General features: G+C 38.6%; 1 protein-coding gene across 4 annotated transcripts in view; it reads right to left on the reverse strand.

Moving 5' to 3' along the window:
* The window catches only part of SRGAP3 (SLIT-ROBO Rho GTPase activating protein 3), a 278,275-nt gene that overhangs the window by 14,451 nt on the left and 237,132 nt on the right, over positions 1-26,692 (reverse strand). For all 4 annotated transcript variants that reach the window (XM_051981475.1, XM_051981466.1, XM_051981457.1 and 1 more), the window contains 5 exons: positions 20,838-20,972; positions 17,902-18,007; positions 16,653-16,880; positions 15,320-15,399; positions 1,588-1,768 (listed from right to left, as the gene is read on the reverse strand). In XM_051981475.1, the coding sequence (XP_051837435.1) occupies positions 1,588-1,768; positions 15,320-15,399; positions 16,653-16,880; positions 17,902-18,007; positions 20,838-20,972 (730 nt within the window). The remainder of the gene's footprint in view (positions 1-1,587; positions 1,769-15,319; positions 15,400-16,652; positions 16,881-17,901; positions 18,008-20,837; positions 20,973-26,692) is intronic.

Raw genomic sequence — 26,692 nt, forward strand, 5'->3', positions numbered from 1 at the left:
TATTGTTGCTACTTGTCCTTCATTCTCTTAGAGGACCACGACGTCAGGGAGGAGATGCCATGACATGCAAATTTGTTGGATTGAAGTGAGAGAGAGAGAGCTGGGCAAGGTCGCCTGCCTCACTTTCCCCTGCAGAGCCATCTGGGTCCAGTGGCCAGGTACAGCCCGGGACCACTTGGGATGGCCCCAGAAACAGTGGGAGACCCTGACCTTCAACGGGTCTCAGTTTGACTGAGGCCACACTCATTCAGTGATTAAGGCTAATTTAGGCAAAGAATCTCCTCTTTCACCTAGACCTCCCAAAAATCTAAATTATTTATTTAGAACCTGCTCCAGTGCCTAATGTCATACCTTAAATGCTGGCATAGTGGAGAGAGTTTAAGACCTGTAGTCAGGAAGATATTAGTTCAAAACCTGCCTTGGAGCACTTAAATGTAATCAGACAATACTTAGCTCTATGGCCATGGGAAAATCATTTAATTTCCATTTGACTTATTTTATCTATGAAATAAGGATAATAATAGCACTTACTTCCCAGGGTTGTTGTAAGGAAAAAATAAGATTAATATTTGAAATACATTTTATAAACTTTTTTATAAAAGTTAATAGTTTTAAAACTATATGATGCAAGGTATTATTATTATTTTAACTGTCATTACTTATTATTATTTAATAAGTACCTACTGAATTTCATTAATCGAACTATGTAGGAGGCAAAGTATGGTTTCAATGTTCCTCCCATGTCCTTTCAACAATATCCCTTTTTCAGTATCTCCCCTACTCCCAAGTATCTGATATCCTCATAGTGCTCACTGGCTACCCAGAAGATACAATTACAGGGCACCTGTACTTGAGACCATTCACTACCTCCATCAAGACTTACCTGTTCTGGGTCTTGTCCTTTCAAACCTTACAGGGAAGGAGATTGGGAAATTAATTTTATTTAAGGCATTAATGGTAAATAATGGCTTGATATGGCCCTTCTCCAAGATTATATTTACATTTGGACAGGGTCCCCCAGATTCCCAACAGTAAACACTGGGAGCATGAATGACCTATGGCTGTGCAGGGAAGATAAGATTTTTGTCCTTCTTTAAATTACAACAAATAAGCATTAAATGCCTGACATGTCTATGTGAAAGGCTCAAATGAAAAGAGCTTTAAGGGTGTATTATTTATAGGATGCTAGGTGGCAAGATAAAAAGGGACAACTCTGTCCAGCTCCAAGAAGACAGCCAATGTGAACCTTCCATGCATGTGACTGACAATATAAATCTAGAGCCCGAAACGTTGAGTAGAGTTAAGGCTGGGCCCAAGTATGGGGCCAAGGACACTAATCATTTTGTCTCCCAGAGCCAAAAGGTTTCTGCATACTTGTGAAGTATATCTTGGAGAGCCACCAGTTCTTGGAAGTAGGTAATATTCTAACTCACTCAGGGGTAAAGTGGGGAATGGAATCATGAAGATCAAGAACTCAGACATCCCAGCAAGAACGGGACTTGTACAAGTTAAGGATGAAAGGATGACGGCCGGCCATCTCCTATGCACTAGGACAGGACAGGACAAGCGGTCCCCGCGCCTACTCACATATCTTGTACAACGATGTACTGATGGGGAATCAGTCCATCCACTCCATTGTGCCGGCCTTCCCACCAGTCTTCTGAGGCTCGGTGGTACAGGAGCAGTGAGGCTCCCTTCTTAAAGGACAGCTCTCGGGGGGATCGTCCCACATAGTCAAACTTGGCGATCGCTTCGATCTGTTCCACTTCTGCAAAGGACAAGAAACAGCAAGCATGGGAAAGAAAGTCATCTATGGCTTAGGGAGGGGTGGAATTGTGGACTCCAGCTTCTTAAGAGACAGCAGACAGAACACCCTGAATTAGGAATAAGACAGCTTTCTGGTCTCCTCTCGGATAAGCACTGGACAGGTAACTCATACTCCCTCAATCTATAAAATAATCATCAGATCATACCCTTTTAAATAATTCTATCTCAAGCCTTCCTCCTCAAAAAAAATTTTTTTTTAATTTTAAAAAAGCTATGGCCCTTTCAGCCAAGGGATGCTAGGTTCAAATCTGCACCCTCCGATTGTGTGCTTTTGTATTTAATTAAAGTTAATTATAATTAACTTAAATTGAAAGGCAGTTGCTGGTCACAGGTTGGCAAAGCTTACTTACATTACTAAATATCTGGGGGGGGGGGTTGCACCAAAAAAGCATATCTGGACCACAAAAAAAGATTTCTCTTCAATACAACCTCCACAAACAATGATTTTCCTAAAGCACAGGACCAACTGTGTCACTCCCCACCTCAATGAAATCCATTGGTTCCTTATGGCATTTAGGATCAGATTACAGCAGTTCCATTTCATTTATATAGCTATTTACAGCCTGACTCCCAGTCTTGAACCATATTACTAGCTTTCCCCCAATCTATGCAGCTGGGACCAGTCAGCTTTCTTTGTTTTTCCTCACTCCTGACATATCTTTCACTCTCCTTTGCACTGTCCACCTCTTGATCCTGGAGTATATTCACTTCCCCATTTCCCTTAGAATTCCTTCTTTCCTTCAAAATGTAGCTCAAGCCTTGCCTTCTACAGGAAGCTTCTTCCTGAATCTTCCCCAGTCCCACTTTGCCTATAAATGCTAGGCCTTTTCCTATAATATTATCATATCATAAATTTAAATATGTACATGTAAAGAAGCAATTTCATATTTGTCTTGGTAATTCCAAAGTTGCAGATACAGTAAGCACTTAAGAAATGGTTGCTAGAAGCATTTTACGGAACAGGGATATACTAGAGGCATTCCCAGTAAGATCAGGGGTGAAACAAGGTTGCCCACTACCACTATTGCTATTCAATATTGTGTTAGAAATGTTAGCTTTAGCAATAAGAGAAGAAAAAGAAATTTAAGGAATTAGAGTAGGTAATGAGGAAATAAAATTATCACTCTTTGCAGATGACATGATGGTATACTTAGAGAATCCTGAAGAGAATCCTGAACTAAAAATCTACTAGAAATAATTAACAACTTTAGCCAAGTTGCAGGTTACAAAACAAATCCACATAAATCATCATCATATGTTACCTATATGTTACCAAGAAAGTCCAGTAGCAAAAGATAGAAAGAGAAATTCATTTAAAATAACTAGATAATATAAAATATTTGGGAGACTACCTGCCAAGACAAAGCCAAGAATTGTATGAACACAATTATAAAACACTTTCTATACAAATAGTTAGATCTAAACAATTGGAAGAATATCAAATGATCATGGGTAGGCTGAGCTAATATAATAAATATGACAATTCTACCTGAATTAATTTACTTATTCAGTGCCATACCAATCAAACTGCCAAGAAAGCTCTACTTTATAAAGCTAGAAAAAATAGTAACAAAATTTATCTGGAAAAACAAAAGGTTAAGAATTTCAAGAGAATTAATGAAAAAAATGAAAATGAAAGTAGCCTAGCTGTATCCAGACTTAAAACTATGTTACAAATCAGCAGTCATCAAAACCATTTTGTACTGACTAAAAAAGAGAGTAGTCAATCAATGGAATAAATTAAATTCATAAGACACAATAGTCAATGACTATAGTAATCTAGTGTTTAATAAACTCAAAGATTCCAGTTTCTGGGCTAAGAACTCACTATTTTTAAAAATTGCTGAGAAAATTTAAAAAATAGTATGGCAGGAAAAAGATATTGACCAATACCTAACACCCTATACCAAGCAAGATAAGGTCGAAATAAGTACATGATTTAGACACAAAGCATGATGCTATAAGAAAATTGGGAGAACAAGGGATACTCTGTCTTTCAGATCTAGGAAGAAGCAAGGAATTTATAGCCAAAGAAGAACTAGAGTACATTATGAAATGCAAAATGGATAATTTTGATTTATGAAATTAAAAATTTTAATACAAACAAAACCAATGCATCCAAGATTAGAAGGGAAGCAGAAAACTGGGGAAATTTTTTTTTATATTCAAGGGCTCTGATAAAGGCTTCATTTCTAAAATATATAGACAATTGACTCAAATTTATAAGAATGCAAGCTATTCTTCTATTGATAAATGGTCAAATGATATGAACAGACAGTTTTTCAATAAAGAAATTAAGGCCATTTCTAGTTATATGAAAAGATGCTCTAAATCGCTACTGATTGGAGAAAGTTAAGACAACTCTGAAGAACTATTTTATACCTCTCAAATTGGCTAAGATGACAGAAAAAGATAATGATAAATGTTGGAGGAGATGTGAGAAAACTGGGACACTAACACATTGTTAGTGGAGTTGTGAACTTATTCAACTATACTGGAGAGAAATTTGGAACTATGCCCAAAAGTATATCATACTGTGTGTACTCTGATCCAGCAGCATTTCTACTGGATCTGTATACCAAGAAGATCATTAAAAAAAGGGAAAAGGATCCACATGTGCAAAAATATTTGTGGCAGCTCTTTTTTGTGGCAGGAAACTGAAAACTGAGTGGATGCCTATCAGGTGGAGAATGGCTGAATAAATTATAGTGTATGAATGTTATGGAATATTATTGTTCTATAAGAAATGATCAGCAGGATCATTTCAGAGACCCGGAGAGACTTAGATGAACTGATCTAAGTGAAGTGAGCAGAACCAGGAGATCATTGTACACAGCAACAGCAAGATTATACAATGATCAATTTTGATGATGTGGCTCTTTTCAACAATGAGATGATTCAAGCCAATTCCAACTGACATGTTGCAGAGAGCCATCTGCATCCATAGGACTATGGTGACTGAGTATGGATCACAACATAGTATTTTCATTTTTTTGTTGTTTGCTTGCTTTTTATTTTCTTTCTCATTTTTTCCCTTTTTATCTGATTTTTCTTATGCAGCATGCTAAATTAGGAACTATGTACAGACGAATTGCACATGTTTAAACTATATTTGGATTATTTGCTGTCTAGGGGAGGGGAAGAAGAGAGAGAGAAAAATTTGGAACACAAGGTTTTGCAAGGGAGAATGTTGAAAACTATCTTTGCATATATTTTGAAAATAAAAAGAAATGGTTGCTGGTCATTCAGTTGCCCTCCTTTAGTTATTCTGTTATTCTCCACAATCTCCTACTATAGAGATTTAGAACTGAAGATACCACTGAATCCAATTTTCCTCATTTTTAAAAGGCGAGGAAACTAAGGCAGACAGCAGTTAAGTGTCTTTCAGGGAAGGGAGGAAGGTTGTCACACAGCTAATTAGTTTATAAGGCAGGATTTGAACACAGGTCTTTCTGATTTAAGTGTTTTCTCAGTGTGCCACTTAGCTGTATGTGTGTCTGGAAATTAGTAGCACTCAAAAGGCAATGAATTGGTCTAGTTTTGGGATGTTTTTGATGGGGCTGACCTTGAGGGTCTGATAAGAGAAAGCCCTTTTGCTAACCAGCAGACACTGGAACAGGAGGCCTCTTAGTCAACACTATGGTACAGTGAGATTATTACTGACACCGAAGTCAGAGGACTTGGTTTCAAATTCTGTCTCAGTGGCTTGTTGTCTGCAGGACCTTAGGCAAGTCAACGTTCTGTTCTCCTACGTTCTGTTTTCTCATCTGTTAAGGAAAGGGATTGGACTAATCAGTCTTCAGAAGAGGTCTGTGTGCTACTTCAGTCCTGTAAGGAAGATGGAGAATCCATGACCTGCTCCAAATGTAGCCCTTAGCTGGATTTCTTTGAACCATGGAGGTGATACTGTTTTGGGCCACAGATGTTCTCACTCAGAGAATAATTTACTCTGGGCGGCTCTCCCTCAGAGTGGACTCTGGAGGACAAAGAAAGTGAGGGGCTGGGGGGCTGAGATGTGCTCTGAAAGTCAGGGGTTCATAGCTGGACCCGACTTAGTCACCATAGTCAGAGCTTCCTCTTTCACAGAGGACAAAAGCAAGACTTCACTTGTGCAAGGTCACTTAGTATGTCAAACGCAGGAGGACAGGAAAGAATTTATTTTTCTTCCTATAACTCAAGCAGAATGTGACTCAGCTCTGTCAGAACCTAAGCCTTTCTGTGTCCATGCTGTTTTCTTTCTCCCTTCCTCCCTTCTCTTCTTTCCTCTCTTTCCTTCTCTCCCTCCCTCATCTTCCTCTTTCCCTCCCTCTCTGTCTTTCTCTCAAATTCTCTTATTTTCTCTGTATCTCTCTCTTTCCTTCTCCTTTTCTCTCTCCCTCCCTCCTTCCCTCTGTCTCTCTCTTTCTCTCTCTTTCCTTTCTCTTCTTCTCTCTTCCTCCCCCCTCTGTCTCTCTCTCTCTTCCCCGCTCCTTCTCTCTCCCTCCCTCCTTCTCTTTCTCTCTCTCCCTCCCTCCTTCTCTCTCTCTCCCTTCCTCCTTCTCTCTCTCTCTCTCTCTCTCTCTCTCTCTCTCTGTCTCTCTGTCTCTCTCATTGTCTCTCTGTCTCTCTCTCTCTTCTTCCTCTCTCTCTGTCTCTGTCTGTCTCTCTCTCTTTCTCTCTCTCTCTCATTCTCTCTCTCTTTTTTTCTCTCTCTCTCTTTCTGTCTCTCTCTATCTCTTTCTCTTTCTCTCTCTCTCAATCTCCTTCTCTCTCTCTCCCTCCTCCCATGAGCTTGTCTATCATCTCTCTTCTCTATCTTTTAACTGATTATAATGTAGAAATGACATATTCTTTAGGTTTTTTTACATTTCTCAAATAATTTTTTATGTTTCCTCTTCTTAACTTAAATAGAAGATGTGCTCAATGCTTCATGTTCCCCTCTCTCTGCAAATTTTAAAATCTTTTTTTTAATAAAAGATGGGTGTGGTTCTAGATTATTTTCTTTGTCTATTGAATCAGTGATCTCACCATAAAAAAAGGCTCTCTACTCTCACCCTAAGACCATCTTTCTCAAAGCTCCCTAAGTGCATGCACGTGCAATGCTGCCTAACAGATCTCAATATTTCAGTTGACCTACTTCCTAGTAGCACTGTGACAAGAATGAGAATAAGTGCTTTAGAAATAGATGGGAGCTTGTTAGAGGAAAAGCATGATATAAAGCCGGGGCGTTGTCATTGCAGCAAGCTCCCTACCAGTCAGCATGGCTGGGGACTTCTGGCTAATCAAATATTCTGGCTGATAAAAAATAATCCTGCAAACATTTTGGAGAATGGCACGGTAATATTTGTTAGTATAGCCTGTCATACAGGAGACTGAGTTTCGATTTTCCAACAGGGAGATTTTATGGGCAACTAAATGGTGCAGTGAATAGAGTACTGGGTTTGGAATCAAGAATACTTCCTGAATCTTCCTGAGTTCAAATCTGGCCTCAGACACTTATTAGCTGTGTGACCCTTGGCAAGTCACTTAACCCTATTTGCCTCAATTTCCTCATCTGTAAAATGAGCTGGAAAAGGAAATGACAAATCACTCTAGTATCTTTGCCAAGAAAACCCCAAATAAAGTCAAGAAGAATCAGATATGGCTGAACAGTGATAGAAATATTCAGTAACTCATAAAACTAATAACTTTCAGTTAAATGATTTTTCTGTTAGGGCTCTATGCTAAAAAAAATATTAGTACGGTAAGGGGAGAGGCAGGGAGTAGATTCAATCTGTGGTTACCTCTAATTTATTATGTTTTAATTTCAAATATGGTAAATATCAATAGATATAACCCAAAACAAAAGCTCTTGAGGAGAGTCCTCCATGATTTTTAAGAATACAAAGCAGTATCAAAAAGTTTGAGAATCTTTGATGAACTGGGTAAGTCATTTAACTTGCCCATATTGTACCACCTAGAATTCAAATCATAGTCAATTCATCATTCACATCTGCCTTGTTAAAAGTTAAGAGTTTGGGGTAAAATGTTATCTGTTCTTTTATCTATTTTAAATATGATTGCTTTTGTTGGCATCTAAGTTTGTAATATTTTTTGAGAGGAAACATAGGATTATCCATTTTCAGATAATTCAAATATTTTTAAGTATAGAGAAGACTATTTCTAAACTGGACATCATATACCAACTCTGCAACTTCCTGTCTGTGAAACTTTGGGCTAATAATCTCTTTGTCTGAGCCTTTAATTTCTTCATTTGCAAAATGAGGGGTGTTGGATTAGGTAATCTCAAATGTAATTGATTTGAAATCATCTAGTCAAACCCTCTCATTTTACAAAGAAGGAAGCTGAAGATCAAAGAGTTAATCGACTTGTTCAATTCATTTACTTAAACAAGTAATATAGCCAGAGGAGGATTTGAATACAGGGCCACACTCTAAAGCAGGTCTTCACTTTTCTGTGTGACTGAACACTTCTGTCAGTCTGATGAAGCCTACGGATCCTTTTTCAGAATAATGCTTCTAAATGCATAAAAAATAGATGGAGTTATAAAAAGAAACCAATGACATTGAAATACAAATCAAAATACACACACATACATACACACACACACACACACACACAGGTCTGCATTGAGTTCAGGAACCTTGATCCCCAATGTAGAGGAATAAGCCTTGAATTTGCTATTAGAAAGATTGAATTCAAATCCAAGCTCCTGTTAAGTCACTAAACTCTATTTCTCAGTTTCCTAACCTATTTGAGTAATCAATAAGGAACTGGTGATGCTATAATTCATCTCTTATATTCCACGATTCAAACAATAACTCATATTTTATAGCCCTCCATGATTTACTAAGTATATTCCTCACAATAATTTTATAAGGTTATTGTACAAATATTTTAACTGCATTTTTTTGTAAGCTGTAATTACATTGGTGTGGATACAACTTGAAGAGGAAACTCCTCGGACCAAGGCAGATGGCATCTATTTAGGCAATATTTAGTCCTAGAGTGTGACCTGGACACCAAGTGGTTAAGGGATTAGCTTAGGGTCCCACAGCCAGTACAAATCAGAGGTTGGGTTTCATTAACTCATGCAGTCCTTTCTCCAAGATAAGCCATCTAGCCACTGTTAGACTGTCTTTACCCCATTTTACAAATGAGGAAACAGAGAATCTACCATTTTATTATTTGATCATGACTGATGGGGAAAACCAACCTCAAAAGAACAGATTAACCAAAGAAGGAGCAATGGATTCTTTGTGTTAATTGTGTACAACCCGCCATTAGGAGCACTCATATGCAAATTAAGTCTGCATATCAATTAGCAAAATGTCAGCCTTTCAGGAAAGGGACAGGCAATCTATGGACTGATTCTAAACAGAGCTCAGCAGGAAGCACCAGGGAGGAAATCACAGCTTGATATTGAAGAGAGAACCTTACAAAGACCTGCAGGAACAGGGAATACATCCACGACCATTTGCATCTTTTCAGCTTGAGTTGCCATGTTTTCACTGCTTGACATCTCTTTGTTTACAGAGATTTTCACCCAGTCAGTTAATATCTTCTTCTTATTCTCTTGAGACATACAAGCTTCCCACTGCCCATAGGATACTATTTGAACTCCTTAACGTGGTATTCAAAGCCCACCCATTTTGTCACTTAACCTCCTTAGGTCTCAGTTTCCTCATTTGTAAAATAAGGGCACTAGACCAAACTATGGACCATTCCAAATCCAGACCTACGATCCTAAATTCTCAGCCTTATCTCTCACAAAACTCCACATAACCTCTCTCACAATCTCCTCAACATTCCCTGTGTATTCCTATTTCATTTAAGTGTTCCCAGCCTAGAAGGCCCTTTTTCTCCTGCTCTCCACTTGTTCAAACTCTGCTTGTCTTTCAGGGACCTGTTCAGGTCTACAGTCTACACCAGAAGAAGAGAGGGGTCTCTCCTAGACTAAGAGCTCCTTGAGGACAGGAACTGGATGCTTGGTTCTTCCCAAATTCTTTCAAGACTTCATCTATTTTCTTTTCCCATTTCCATGAACAATTCTCTGTTTGGTGTTGTTTTTGATGACTACATTTAGTGAGCAAAGAATGAAACAGAAGGAAAATCCAACTATTATCCTCTCCTATCTCTGAGCCTTTGCAGAAGTTGTCTCTCATGCCTAAAATCCATCCCTTCTTTACTTCTACCTCTGGAAAACTGAGCTTCCATAAAAGAGTCCTTCCTGTATGAGACCTTTCCTAATCTCTGAAGACATTAATATCTCTTTCTTCATCTCTCCCAACACACACTTACCCTGTATTTATTTTGCATATATTTTCAATTTATTTACATCTCTCTCTTTTCTCCCTAGTAGAATATAATGTCTCTGAGGGAAAGCACGGCTTCTCTTTTGCTCTATGTATCCCCAGTGCCTAGCATTGTGTCTGAAATATTGTAGGTGCTTAATATATATTTGATAAAATTGTTATTTAATTAAATTTAAATGTCAAAAAATGTAAAATTAGGTTTAATATTCAATAAAATATGAAGTTAATCAAATGCAAATGTTAAGTAAATTTAAATATTAATTAAATGCTTGATTGACTTTTGATTATTTGTACTCTCCCCCCAACCTACTAAGCTTTTTGCACTAACTCACTCTGTGATCAAGGGTAAATCCTTTCTCCCTCCTTGTTTCTTCTATAAAACCAGGAGGGAGCAGGACATGATTTCCAAAGTCGCTGCCAGTTTGCACAATTCATAAATCTGATGAACGAGGAGTGTTTGACCTTTGCTCACCAAGGATGCTGTCAGAACAGCTGGGTCTGATGCTCTATCAGTGAGATGGTGATAAGGGAAAGCAGCGATGAAACAGTTAATCGGGTTTCGCCTGGCCGCATCTCTGAGAGATGTTTTCCTATCATCTTCCGAAATTGGTGAAGCAAAAAAATAAAATAAAATAATGGAGTGACAGCCCAGCTAAGTGGGCCAAATTAACCGAGATCTTTCAATAACCATTACATTTCCGTTAAAATACAGAGTCTACTTTCATTCCATCTGCTGTCGCCTTGAATTTGGTTCTCAGCAGCCCGCTAGAATGAGACTGTGACCTACCTTTCTGCCTAGCAACAAGAGCCAGAAGAATAAGTGGGTCTGCAAGCCACAGTCCTGGCCCTCACAGCTTCAGGCCTCCAGGAGAACATTTTATCTCCAAGGGTTTTCTTGGAACCAGGAAATCTGTATTGATAAATAGCTCTCTCTCTACCTAGAGGGACGCAGTGACAAGGGGAAGGAGGCAGCTTTGGGGCTCTGGTCCCTGCTTTTCCCCTTTGGCCATCCTTGGCTCTCGGATGCTAGGCTGGATACGGGGTGAGGTCTGGGATGGAGTGAACAGAGGGAAGAGCTGGAAGGCAGGGATGAGCAAAATGAGAGTCCAAATGCACCTGCATGTGTGACTATAGTGTAATGATAAAAGCAAACGTATTTCTACAGCATGGTTTATCACATCCGGGACGTAGTGATGGTATTAACACTTATGCCCCCATTTTACAGTTAAAGAAACTGAGGCAAAAGAAAGATTAAGGGGAATCCCTTTAGTCACAGTCTTCCTGACTCCAATATTCTTCACTAAAACATGCTGCCTGTAAGGATGCTAATTCCAGGGGCAGCTAGGGAGTGCCATGGTACACAGGGGGCCAAACCTGGACTGAGGAATCCTGACTCATCTTCTGAGGTCAAATCTGGTCTTGGACACTTCTGGGCAAGTCCCTTACCCTGTCTGCCTTTGTTTCCTTATCTATAAAATGAACTAGAGAAGGAAACGCAAACCACTCCAGTATCCCTGCCAAGAAAACCCCAAATGGGGTCAACGAGAGTCAGACGCGACCGAAAAACAATTGAACAATGAAATGTTCATCTATATTTGGATATGTGTGCATGAACACACACAAGACAGTAAGGTCCCTCAGGTCAGGGACTATCTCATTCATTTATTTGATGAATCCTTTGATTCAAAGAATATTTATGAAGCAGTTAAAGGTACAAGAAGGGCTCGGAATTAGGCACTTGGAGCAGATCTATACAAAGATAAATAAGGCAAGAGAAGGTTTTTGGAGGGGGTAGGATTTAAGCTGGGCTTTGAAGGATGAGCAGAATAAAACCAACAATAACAACAAAGAGGTGCAGTCCAAGCATCAGGAAATGATGCTCAAAAGCACAGGAATAGTTACATGTGTGACACCTGACATGGGAATGGCAAGTAGCTGAAAACTGCCCATCTCTAGTCTTTTTTTCATTGATAAACTTTTAGAAAGAGTAGTCAGCTCTTCCTGCCTCCATTCCCCTCCAGTGGGTCCTTCCTCAGCTTTCTGCAAGCTGGATTCTCTCACCTCCACAACATCAACGTTGCTCTCTCAGATATCACTAACAATTGCTGAATTACCAAATCCAAGAGCCTTTTTCTGGTCCTCATTCTGCAGCATGTGATACTGCTGATCTATCTGTCTCTGTCTCTGTCTCTGTCTTTCTCTCCCTCTCTTGCTTTGTCTCCCTCCACACTTTCTGAGCTCCCAGTATATTATCCTGGCTCTCCTTCTACCTCTTGGGCTATTCTTGTTTGGATCTTCTTCCTTCTCCCACTCTTGAAAAACATTCTGCCTTTGACTTTTTCTCTCTACATTCTCTCCCCTAAAATCTCACACATTGCAGCTTCAAGCATTACCTCTGGGTAGATGACTCCTGACTCCCTATCTCCAGGGCAGAGATCCCATCGAGACCTTCATGGGTAAATAGGTTGCTGGATATTTATTTACCGGTTTGTGATATATTCATGCTATGGTTTTACAGCAGAAAAAAACCTCAGAGCCATCTAATCTAATAATTTATAATCTAAATCTAATCCAACACCTTCATCTTACAGACGAGATTTTATCATCCAAGGTCACAGTTTCTACCTGGAGATACCTTTTTCTGGTAGAGGAGATGGAAAATAAATCAAAGATGATTCCAAGGTTTTAGGATTGGGTGATGGGGAAAGGGAGGTCCCCTTTGCTGAAAGAAGGAAGTCAGCAGGATAATTCTATTTTAAGGAAAAAGATGCCTTTCGATGGTGTCTGAAATTGTCAATAATCAAAATTAGATCTCCTTTGTGCCATCTTTCTAAAGACCCAATAATTAGGGCCATTCAGGCAGGAGAAAGATCGCTCTGTTGTGGCTTCAAAGGAAATCAATGAAAACTCTGTGTCATGCAACACCAAGCAGGTGACAGTCTATCTCTGAGGGAAAAGGGGGGGGGTGGATGCTTAATTTCTTTCAAGGGGACTTCACAGAACAAAAAGGAATGACAGTGGGGTTAGGGGAGCATTGGAACGGATCACTAATATAGCACCATTTCTCCTTCATGGACCAATCCAGCCTGCTTAATTAAAGCTGGCTCCTTCTCTTCCCTTCTGTTCACCAAGGTCCTCAGTCCCTGGTTCAATAGTAAACACCCACTTCTCAGGCAGTAAGGCCATTGGAAGAACCCAGAAGCAAGATAATATGACAGGTTACCTGATTCCAGGGGGAAGCTGACATCATCATCTGTGTCAAATATGAGCTAGACTCAATTTCACAGAGATAAGACTTTTTTTTTTAATCAAAACAAGAAGAAAAGGAGAAGATGAGATGCAGGAATTGAAATCATCGGGTAAATGCAGGCAATGAGAGGTCAATTCCATCTCCCAGTGCAAGCTCCCCAGGAAGATATCCAGAGTAAAAGGTATCTAAGAAACTGGAGTTTTCAATCCACCCATCTGTCTCTCTATCTGTCTATTTATCTATATATCTACCTATCCATTTATCTATCTACATACATATACATGTATATTATAAATATATAATATGTGTGTATATATGTATACATATATACATATATGTATATATATATATAATATATATATATATATATATATATATACATATATATATATATATATATATATATATATATATATATATATATATATATAAACACCTATTATGTGCAGTGTAGATACACAAAAACCATTGGGAAAATCCCTTTGTTCCCAGAATACTCACTTCCCGACCCCCAGATTATCTTATGATTGAAGCAGATACCCCTTGAAAAAAGGTCTCTTCACTCCTAGACATCAGAGTCTCACTCCCCCTTTTCATTTTAGGTGGGACACCTTGAGTCTTCCAGGATAAGCAGGCATATATGGACTGTATCTGCCATTGCAAATTCCATTATCTCATCTTTTCTCCCAAACCAATCCCTCTTCCAAACTTCCCCAGTACCACCAACTGTTCTTCTAGTCATTCAGACTTACCACCTCATCATCTCCTACTGTTTAAACAAGTGCCCCAAATGGTCATCTCTGCCTCCACAGAACCTCTCACATCTGTCCCCTTCTCATGACTGACACAATTTTCATTCTAGCTCAGGCTCTCATCACTTGGGCACTATTGCAAAAGTGGCACAGTAGGTACTTCATAAACATTTGTTGATGGGCCAACTTCTAATTGATCTCCTTGCTTCAAGTCTTTCCAGATTCCAATCCATTCTCCAATTAGCTGCCTAGTGATTCAAAGTGAGGATCTAACCATGTCAACTCCTACTCAATAAACTCTAATGGTTCCCGATGGCATATAAATTCCCTAAAACTGTCCACAATCTAATCTCAGTTTACCTTTCCAGCATTATTCTACATTACTTCTCCTACTCTAGCATGCATCCAAATCATTTTTCTTGCTCTCTTCACACAATATGAAAAAACAACTAAAATATCCAAAGAGCCTTAGAAAATTAAGGTACAATCCCATCCACTAATCCATAAAGTTGAGAAAAACTTCCTGTTAAGGTGAAATCAAAGATGGTATGCTTATTGTTTATGGAATATTTGTATACTGAGAAACAAGACTCCTGCTCAAAAGTTATATTCACTGACTATCAGGATCTATTATTTCTTTGTTGTATTAGGTGTCTTACAATTAAAAAGCAATCTAAAAAAGAAACTCAACTTTATGGTTAGCTACAGGAATCAAATAAATTGAATAATTATTGACCAACAATTATTATTTACAAATCCTCCCTATTTCCCAGGACATACACAGGGTTTTGTTTTGTAAGCAGAATAAATATTTTATTAGTTTTATAGGTAGATAAAATATTTTTTAAATATTGTCCATTTCATCTTTATCTCAAATTTTAAAATGTCCATATTGTATATATGTCTTATAATATATAATATGTGAACACAATGATATATGTATCTATTTTATACATGAATAAATATATATGTATATATTATGGGATTATACTCAAAAAGATATTTGACTGATAGGAGAGTATAATCAAAAAAGTTTAGAGACCACTGGGCTAGAGAGATTCATAGAGGTGTTTCTGGTTCAACAGCTTAGGTCATGAGACACATAGATACCTAAAATCAAACCAAGAATGGTTTCTACTCATTAGGTCCTTGGCCCCCAGGTTTCTGCTCCCCATCTCCATGTACCCCCGACTTACCATCATCACTGGTATGAGGCTCTGTGCCATTGTCATGGTCAACTTCATCAATTGTCCCTGGTTCGCTATGTGGGCTATCACTGCAATGAAACAAGAAGAGGAGGCTGGAACAGGATGCTCCCCACTCATGGGCAGTCTCGCTGGACGCCAGCTCTGATCGTGTTTCAGATGAGTATCTTCCCTTCTCCCATCCTCCACACACATAACTTGCCTACTCCCAATGAATCCTAGAGTTGGAAAGGACCTCAGAAAACATTAATTCAATTTAACTATTTAACCCTTTGACTGCATCTCCAATAGGTGACCCAGGTTCTTCTGGAACCTCTTGATGGAGAAGTCATTACCAGAGAAGCAACACGTTTCATTTCAAGACAACTCCAACTATTATGAAATTCTTTATGTTAAGTAAAAATCTGCTTCCTAATCTATGTCCACTGGAATTAGTTCTGTTCTCTGAATTTACAAAGAATAAGTTTAATTGCTCTTCCACATGAAAGCTCCTCTTTGAAGTCTTCTCCAGGATAGACAGCTATAGTTATTTCTACCAATCTGCATATGGCACAGTAGGCTGTAAGTTCCCTGAGGGCAGGATCTATTTGTTTTATCTATTTTGTTTCTGTCTGGCACATGGTAGTCACTTAATAAATATTCACTGTATTGGTTTGCATGATGGGTCTCTATCTAGACTAAGAATAAAAGTATAGAATCATATGCTAGATTACTTATGTCTTGTATGTTGTCTCCTCTGTTAGAATAGAAAATCCTTGAAAATAGAAACTATTTTTGCCTTTCTTTACATCTCCATATTTAATACATGATAAATGCTTAACAAATGCTTGCTGACTGATTGACTTAGAGAGCATTTCAGAACCTGGACAAGTCAATATATTACCTGATGCCCAATTTCCAAGTTTAGCCAGTCATTTAACTTCTTAGGACCTTAAGTTGCTTTGTCTGTAAAATGGGAATAATTTTTTTTGGTACCTATCTGAAGGAGAACAGACCAAGAAAACTAGAGAGGTCATTTCTTACACTAAGACTAATGGGTTTGAAAGCTTTAATTTGGTGGCTGTCTCCTTGCCAAGACAAATCTTCAACTCATTATAATCATAAAGATGGAGAAAGACTTGGATAAGGAACATTTATGAGAAAGCCAAAAAACCAATATTTATTTACTTTTAAGAAGAAAAAGTTTGTAAGAATAAAATACATGAATGATTAGTGTATAGAAGATGGGGGTCAACCATTCTCCAACTTTTCTGAAGATGGGTCAGGAGCAGCCAGGTCTGAGCTTTTCTCCCTAATGACAGAGTACCACTGACTAGGACCTTACCAATATTCTTCCCCTCCAGCCATGCACTTCTCATACACTGGCCCTTCCAGTTCCCTGTGGCTGGGGAATATGGCCTCGTGATTGACAATGATGGTTTTGATGACTTCATTGACATGAGCCTGACACGAGACGGGGTCCTGTCCATCTGGGATATGCATGAGGGTTGGTCCAAAGCAGATGGCCAAGTTGTAGGGATCCATCATGTTCTCATCGCTGTACTGGGACAGGCTGAAACAGAAACCCCCATGAGATAAGATGAGAGTAATGTCTTCTTTGATGGGGCACACTGGGCTTTATGGGGATAATAACCATGAGCCCCCACACTCAGAGGAATTTGGAAGCCATTGAAGGTTGTGCCCTCCTTACAACGACATGGTAGAGACAGGGAAAGGAAAAGTGGCAGAAGGAAAATACAGGCTCCCACTAATTCCAGCAGAAGTGTCCATGGTCATTATCATTACGTGAAGTGGATGTCTTATGTATAGTATGTTTTGAGGGATTCTGGGAAAACTTCTCCCAGTCAGTATCTTTCCCTGTCAGATGATGATGATCATTGATTCATTCCTTTGGATCATTTTTCCCTATACATATTTTTATATAGACACACATCTGCCATAAGTATCAAGGTAGGGGTGGGAAGAGACAAAGACATTAAACTAATTTCCACTGAATTGTTAGTGATAAGACATCTGGATTCCTCCTTTCTCCTCACAGGAACCCCAAAAGAATTAGCATAATAGAACACAAAAAATGAACAAAAAGGAAGAGGGTTCCAATGAGAAGAAGAAAGGGCCCCCACAGAGCTGGGGAACACAGAAGGCTTTGCCCCTTCCCAATTTCTCAGTGGGCCTGTTCCAGTGTGGATCTCTAATATTCGGGGGGATCTTCCCCAGGGGCTGATTCCCATCCCCTCCTCACAGTGATGAGAGCCTGAGCAGGTGGCTCCTGGATCTCCCAAGTTTCTGTCTCATCAGGGTTGAGTCCCAGAAACACTGATGGCTCACTCAGCTTTCCACACATCTCACAACATCTTGCTATGAGGGCTCCTATGCTCACCTTCTATTTTGTGACTCTCTAAGAACTCAAGAAACAAATCTCAGAGAGACGATCCCTGCAGCTTTAACCATTAACATGACAGGGTCCGAGAACCTCTTTCTCAAGATCAGGGCCAAATAACATCTGAGTTACTCCACTTCTGATGAGGAGGAACAGGAGCATTTAGGAGAGAGAGGAAGAAAAATGGACTCACTGGTTGAGGAAAGCAAAGAGGTATCTCATGACCACGATGACCACTCGAGGCAAGGTGACAAGAATCTGCTGGATCAGGTGCACTCTCTCTGCAGGGCTCTCCATTTCTAAAACACAAGCCCCCCAGGATCCCAAGGTGAGATAGCAGCTCAGTGGCCCCGTGGGAGCATCTTGTCAGGACTCTGACCTCCACTCCCCAGCCCAAACTTAACTTTGACCCCTGTTTTGGGCAGCTCCAATAAAGGGAGAACAGCAAATTGCCTCACTTCATTTGACTCCAACTTTCATGACTTTTTCTCATTCTGAATATGGCATTTACAGTATATAATGTGCAGTTGAGGTCTGAAAGATGTACTGCCTTTGCTATGCTTCTGGTGCATATCTTGTCTCCCCAGAAAGACTGGAGATTGCAAAGGAACAAAATTCCTGCCTTAAGCTTCTTAGATGCTCCCACAAAGCCCAGAATCATGGCTTCTACAAATGGAAGATGCTTCATAAATGTGATTGATTCATTTATGCTGAAATTGCACTATATAAAAAGAGGTACGTTCCATCTTTTTCATACTTTTTATGTGGATAAATTAGATCCAAGAGTTGACGTATCCAGGTAAACATGGCTGAAACTACAATGACATTTATTAAAGCACTTTACAAAGCATTTATTAAAACACCTACCATGTACCAAGCTCTGCACTAGGGCTATAATAGAAAGAATGATGAACCTGGAGGGCTGACTTTGGAATCACTAAACATAAGTTTGCATTCTGTGCTTACCACCTGTGCAACTTGGAGCCTCAGTTTCCTTTTCTGTAAAGTTAATGAGGATGAACCAGATGATCTCTAAGTGGACCTTAGCTCTCGGTCTATGACCTAGGTCAGAGGTCTAGGTCAGTGTGATATTATGAATTCATGATATTAAGACAAATTAAAAATTAGTTTTTGACCACAAAGTTAATATTCTAACGGGTGACTAAATCAGAAGAGAGCTTAGGAAGTGCTAACATCCACTCAAGACACCATCACAGCAAGAGATGGAATTAACTGGGCAAAGTTAGTTGTTTTTCCCGCCTGTCATGATGCCATTCCTTGAGGCATATATGTCACATTCAAGGGAGAGGCAGTTTTCTGAGAGCATTTCTGGTCCAAATACCATTATAGGAAATGATGGAAAGCTCATGAGGGAGGATTAAGAAAGAGACTCAAACCTGGGAAAATCACGGAAGGCTTGAATTCATGACTAGACATCAGCTAGTTCAACCTGCTCATTTAACAGATGAGGAAACTGTCAGAAAGGCAGTGACAGCATCAAAGGAACGCAAGTCTTCTTCTAATTACCTCTATTGTACTTTTTTCGCTATACATTTCACTGCTCTATCTTTTTATCTCTTCTTCTAGTCTGTAATCAGTATCCCTTCTCCCCATCAAGACCCACATCTCCTCTGAACCAAAAATTGTACATCCTCTGTCAGATTATCGCCACAAACATTCTCCACTCTCTCTGATGTTTAATCTCTATCTATATATTGGCTCCTGCTAGGCTTTCATACTCAAGCCTAGACTAAACCATCCTTTCAAGTGATCATTCTATATCTCTCCACTCTCTTTCAATCAAATCCTTAGGAGGGGAAATGGTATCTGTTCTCGTTGTCTCTAATTTTCCTCTCACTTATTTTTCTCTTTTGCAGTTTGGCTTCCAACCTTATTACCCAATTGAAATGGCTCTCTCCAAAGTTGACAATAATCTCTTAAATGACAATGAAATGACCTTTTGTCAATTCCCCTTTTTCTAAACCTTTCTGCTATTCTGGACCACTGATCACCCTTTCCTCCTGGAGACTCTTCTCTAAATTTTGCTAGCACTATTAATTCTCTTCTTATTTATCTGACTGTTTTTTCTTAATCTCCTTTACTTTATCATTCCCTATATCTCACCCCTTTTTTAAACTTCTCTGTTTCTGCCAAGAGCACCATACTCTCTTTTTCTTAACTCAGGTTGATAACCTCAGAATCACCCCCTAATTCATCAGTCTCTCTTCCTATATATATCTAAGCAGTTGTCAACTTTTATTGATTCTACTTCCAAAACATAATTCACATCCGTATTTTTCCCTCTACCAACATGGCCACCTTATGTCAGAATTTATCCTGTTATTTGCCTCTGTTATTTCTCTTCTCTTTAATCCATTCTCTGCATAGATGCCAAAACGATATTCCTTGAACACAGGCCTGACCGTATTATTTCATTGCTCAGAAAACTGACCCCTTATTACCTCTGGGATCATATATAAACTACACAGTTTGAAATTTAAAGCCTTTCATAACCAGGCTTCCACATGCCTTTCCAGGCTAATTCAGCATTACTGCCTTTCATATATTCTACGTATGCTCCAGCTTAAAATGTTTCTATGACTCTTCTTCATACAAGATACTGGAGTATCATGGGATGCACTTCCTCATCACCACCTCTTAAAAAGCTGAGTTTCCATCAAAACTCAACTCAAACACATCCTTTTCCTACCTTAGTTTCTCCTGATACCCCCAGTTACTAAAAACTCTCTCCCTCCCTCCAAATTATCTGCTTTTTTATTTTAAATATACCGATTTCCATACATTCTCTTCTCAAAACAATGTAAGCTTCATGAAGGCAGGGACTCTTTAATTTGTGTCTTCTTATCACCTTATAAGGTGGCACATAGTAGGTGTTCAACAAAGGCTTGTTGATCCAGTCTGTTTAGGCTAGTTTATAACAATCCTATAATAGAAGTAAGCTGCCCCTTGAGCTTATTTTCTTGGAGCAGTTAAAACTCTATTTGAGGACAGTTCAAAACTTAGGCAATTATCAATAGGTGACTGATGTTCTTTTTCCTTTGGAGGTTTTTTGATTATTACTCCTTGTTCTTGGAAACGCCTCTTCCCACCCCCTCCATGGGTACTTACTGATTGTGGATATCAAATCTTGAAACCTTTCCTTGGGAAAGAGTGGATTTTCCAGTCCTCGAAAATACAGCTTTAAGACACCAGCCACTGAATTAATATCCCTTTCATTCTGGTCATCCGCCAGGGGATCTTCACCTGAACAGATATAGAAGATGACTTTTCAGTCTGATTAGACAGCAGGAACTGTTCAATTAGCTAGAAGAGATGACCCGCAGCCCAGGTTGATCAGAAAAGCTGCACGTAGGATGGGAACTTTCCCGTGTTTTCCCAGCATGTCCTAACTTAACAAGGCTCTTTCATTAAGCATCATCACACTGAGATGTACCTCTCCTAAAATCATCATGGAGAATGAAGAGGGAAGGACATGAGGCTTCCAGCTATCTCTTGAGAGGATTCAGAGTCATAACAAAAAGAACAACAACAAAAAATGTAGCATTTATGTAGAGCTTTGAGATTTGCAATGCATTTTACAAATGTTGCCTCATTTTATTCTCACAACAACCCAAGGAAGTTGGTGCTATCATTATCCCCATTTTACAGATGAGGAAACCGAGGCAGATAAGTCACTAAACTTAAAATCCCATGGCTAGGAAGGGTCTGAAGCCACTTATCCTGTTACACTGCCCATTTCATGAGGCTGGTGTTCCACGAGAATACAATTACACCTAAATGTAGGAGGGCAAGACAAGGATGATTCTTTTAGAGTCCTTCCCACGACTTCAGAATCACTAACCTCCAATTAGATTTATAATGATTAACATTTGCATAATATTGTAAGGCTTACAAGGTACTTTACAAATATTATTGCATTTGAGCCTTACAACAGCTACAGGAATTATCATCCCCATGTTGCAGATAAGAAAATAGACTCAGATGTTAACTGATTGTCCCAGGACACCTAGTTAATAAAGAGTCAGAGAAGAGATCCAAATCTAAGCTTTCTCCTTCCAAATTCAGCATGCTAGACTCTATACCTTGCTGCTTGATTAGAAAGCTACAGCTTTAAAGAACAAAATTATTTGTCACTCATTAATCCATAGCATTACACTCGAGAATGACAAAGAAATTGATACAACATTCATCTCTTAGAAATATTTACTTGTTTTTAACTTGTGTCCCATTCACTGCGGAAAGGAACCATCTGGCAAAAGCTCAGATGCCCAATAGACAAGAGACATTACTTAAGCTTAGATGATGTTTGTTGTCCCTCCCTCTTTTGATTCTTCCAAACTCTGGAGTGCCCTTTGCCCCAGTCCAGAGTAGCTGATTTCCCCTTATCTAAACCTACAGTAATAATTTCATTCATAGCAGGGTATAAGTAACTGAGAAAGCTCTTTCCGATCAATCCAGGATTTGGGGAAGGGTCCAGGGAAGAGGCTTGTGCTTCTTTCCTCTTCCATTCCTACTATAGCAAGATGAATTGGTACCTTTTGAGGGGCATGTAACATATTCTGCTTTGCAACATAATCAATAAATATATATTAAGCACCTACTGTGTGGCAGGCCCTGTGCTAAGTATTGTAGTCACTGATATATGTGTCCTATTTCTCTCATCAATACTTCAAGCTATAGTTAGATTTGCTAAAATATTTAAAATGTCAAGTATTTCTTTTAAATATGCTCTGATAAGAATAAGCATCATTTTCTCATTTTCATATCCTTTTATCCCCCAAATCATGGGATGTCCTCCCTTTTCTCTCCCTCTATCCCTGTCTCTTTCTTTATTCCTGTTGTACTCCATAATTTGGCATCTGAGCATACAACTTTCTCTCAGTATTTTTTAACTGTTTCAAGCATGTGACTCTTTCATCCTCAACCAGGTTGTAATTATTTTATGGAAGATGGCTGGATCCCAAACTCCTTTCCCATTCCCCATTGAACTTAGTCCAATACAGAGCACTCACACATGGGGAAATTATATGTACATAGTTATTTGTATTTTGTTTCTCCCATTAGAATGGAAACACCTTGAGAACATGAACCTTATTTTCACTCTAGTTTATTTTTCTGGGGCTTAAAGTCCTAGATTGGCACATATTAAAAAGTAAATAAATGCTTGAACTAAATGATGAACAATGTAAGAAGATAATAGATAAAAGCACTTTAAAAATATAAAAGAGATTTGAGATGAAAGAGAGAGAGAGAGAGAGAGAGAAAGAGAGAGAGAGAGAGAGAGATCAGTTTTTGTTTGTATTACCCTTTGGGTGGGTAGTTTTATCTATATATATGAAGGACCATAATTTAGATTTATACGTGAAATACTGAGGTGGTTGAATTGTTCAAACAAAACCAGTGATTTCTTCTATGGCAGATTGAGAGCACATTACTATTCAAGTGTCAATTCACATTTTCCTAATTGTTTACCTACTTTAAGTTTCTTTATTAATTCTGTTATAGTGATATATGGTGATTTTATAGTTATATGTATAAATTCTAAAGATTTTTTGTTTTAAACTTTATATCATAATTTTCTAGAAACACTTTTTTTAAAAATTTAAGAGTGATGGTAGTAGTAAATTATCATTGTAAAAATATATATTGAGAGAATCAAAGACATATTGAGAAGAACAGAGATTATGTCATTATTGGAAAAAAAACTAAAGTCCAGAAACAGTAAGTACTTTACTGTCTTGCCTGCCTGTGACTTAGCTAAGTTTCTTTATTAATACTACTAGAAACATGGTTTCTGAAACATGACAGCTTCCTAGAATTTTTTAAAGTTTAAGATTGATGGAAGAGGTAAAATAATCAATGTATATAGGGAGAATAAAAGACAGACTGAAATGAAGGGGACCTTAGAGAACATTTCATTCAATCTCCTTTTACAAAAGAGGAAAATGAGATGTTCATAATCTGCCTAAGATTATAGAACGAGTTAGTGACAGAGCTGGTGCTAAAATCCAGATCTTCTAACCTCCTTTTCAGGGAAACCAGTAAGAGTGAGAAACAATAAGCCTCTCACTTGATGTGAAATCTGTTCACTTTGAAAAGTACTGGAAAGAAGGAAAAATGTTACTTTTTGCCAATGGCTTCATCCATAAAGTTGGAAGGAACCACTTCTGAATTGGAGGAAAAAAAGGAGCAAGAGCATAATTTCTTCTAAAAAGGGTTGAACAGTTAGCATCCTAAAGAGATTCAAGTGGAGGATTTAAACACCAAACAATCACCAGGGAAACACACAGCATGCTGGTTTGGAGAGAATTTAGTCACAAGCTAGAATGTGTGGGATGTGAAGAGTGGGTGGGAAGAGAGATACAGAGACATGTTAAGACCATCTTGTTGCCAAGGAGATAGCAACACTAAAGGTGATCCAAAATAGGAAACTTGGAATCAGACAAAAAGATGAAAGCTAGAGAAGAAATGGAATGATTGTGTCCTGGAGGGTTAGAAAGGATAATGAGCAAAACTTACCAGACTATTTGTGGGCTAGTGCTGAGCAGCATAAAGTAGCAAGAGAGGGGAATGGGACTTGATTATCACCCACAAAGAAAGTAGACAAATTTTCCTAAAAGAGAAATTCTGGGAGGTCATTCTTGCAAAGGGACCAATCAGTAGAGGAACTGATCAAGGCTAGAGAGGAATTACCTGAAGAGGGCAAGGGTAAGGTATATTTGAGATGGAGAGGAACAGAGTGGGAAGGGAAGGAAGGAAAGGAAAAGTGCCAACAAAGTTCCAGGCACTGTGCTTAAGACAATTTGCAAATACCTCTTTTGATCCTCATCATTACAACTCTGTGAGGTAGATGTTATTATTAATCCTCATTTTGTAATTGAAGGAACTGAGACCAAGACAGGCTAAATGATTTGCTTAGAGTTGTAGAGCTTTATTTTTTATCCCTATTCTACAGATGAGAAAGCTGAGGCAGAGAGAGATTAAGAGAGTCACCCAGCAATTAAATATCTGAGGTCTGATTTGTCTCCCTGACGCCAGGAGCAGCCAAGGGCTCACCTATCCAATGGGCCACCTAATTAGGAAGGCAAGAAGGCAGAACTGGTACATGGGATGGGGCTGGTCCTGGAAAGAATGTCATGGCTATTGTCTTAAGAAATTGATCCAATAGAATGGATTGTGCCCGAGGCTTGCTTCAATTTATTATAAACAGGACAGCTATTCAATATTCTTCAGCATCACCATAGGGAGGTCAGGCACATGACAGCAGCAGGTACTGGCCTTGGAAACGATGCTGCCTAAGGAAGGAACTTCTTGGTGCTAAGGAGTATAAAGGTATAAAGGATACGTGTCAATATAAGAAACCAAATGATTGGACCTCTGGAGTGGGACAAGGGAGCTCACCATCAGTGGGAATGCACAAACAGCTCCCAGATGAACAAATAACTCTCAGAGATGCTCTAATAAAGGCTGTCACATGGGTGAGAGATTTCAGTAGTTCATATGATCCGGGACTCCCTTGGAACTCCCAAGACCCTTTCAGAAGGTTCTCAAGATCAAAACTATTTTGTTTTTTTTTTCTTTAAAATAAATTTTTATTAATCTTTTATCAAATTCTACAATGGTTTCATCTTCACTCTTTTTTCTTTGTGTACATTTTTTTTTGCTCTTTTGTTTATTATAGCCTTTTATTTACGATATATGCATGGGTAATTTTTCATCATTGACAATTGCAAAACCTTTTGTTCCAACTTTTCCCCTCCTTCCCCTCACCTCCTCCCCCCAGATAGCAGGTTGACCAATAAATGTTAAACATGTTAAAGTATAAATTAAATACAATTTCTGTATACATGTCCTTACAGTTATTTTGCTGTACAAAAAGAATCGGACTTTGAAATGATGTACAATTAACCTGTGAAGGAAATCAGATCAAAACTATTTTCAAAACAAAAATAAGATGTCTGAATTTCCCCACTGGGGTTCTTTAGTCATTTTTCATTCATATACAACTCTTCAAGACCTCATTTAGGGATTTCTTGGCAAAGATAATGGAGTGATTTGCCATTTCCTTCCCTAGATCATTTTATAGATGAGGAAACTGAGGCAGAGGAGGTTAACTTTCCCAAGGTCACACAGCTAGTAAATGTCTAAAGCCAGTTTTGAAATCAGAAGGATGTATCTTCCTGTCTCCAGGTCTGTCATTCTATCCACTGTGCCACCTAGGTGCCCATCTAATTTCTATCACAATAAATATTGATAGATATAATCCACATAAACAAAAACTCTTTCTTGGAGGATATCCTCAATACATTTTAAGAGTGTAAAGGGATCCTGAAACCAAAAAGTTTAAGAACCTTTAGATTAAATGGACCACCTAAATTCTTTCTAATTCCACAGGTCCTGGTTTGGGGATTGTCCTAATCCTCCTAGCTTTATTGTCAGTAATAAGTTAGATCTGCCCATGACTTGGAGTATGCCAAGAAATTGGAAAGATATTGTACATGGAAGTCAGGATGCCCAAAGTAAAGTATTAAACCTAGTGACTAAAAGTACATGAAATCCAATTGGGTAAAAATAGAAAAGATACCCAACAACATCAGCTAGCACTTAAGGGAAGTAAGGAGAGAACTGGGTTCGTAGCCTAAATAAGATACTTATTGCATGAATATAATAGGGTCAATTAACTAATCTCAATTTCCTCACCTGTAAAATGAGGATAATAATAGCACCTACTTCATGAGGTTGTTGTAACAAATGAGATCAAGTAAAATACTATATAAGTGTGAATGTATTATTGTTATTAATATTGTGTCCACAAAATCACAGAATTTTGGGATTGGAATAGATCTCAATAGTTAGCTAGTCCAAGCTATACATGAAAAAGAATCCTCACTAACACCCAACGGCCAAATAATGGAGCACCCAGCTTTTGTTTAAAGATGTCCAAGGAGAAGAATTCATTTTCT

The sequence above is a fragment of the Antechinus flavipes genome, chromosome 1 (genome assembly GCF_016432865.1).
Source record: "Antechinus flavipes isolate AdamAnt ecotype Samford, QLD, Australia chromosome 1, AdamAnt_v2, whole genome shotgun sequence".
NCBI lineage: Eukaryota > Metazoa > Chordata > Mammalia > Dasyuromorphia > Dasyuridae > Antechinus > Antechinus flavipes.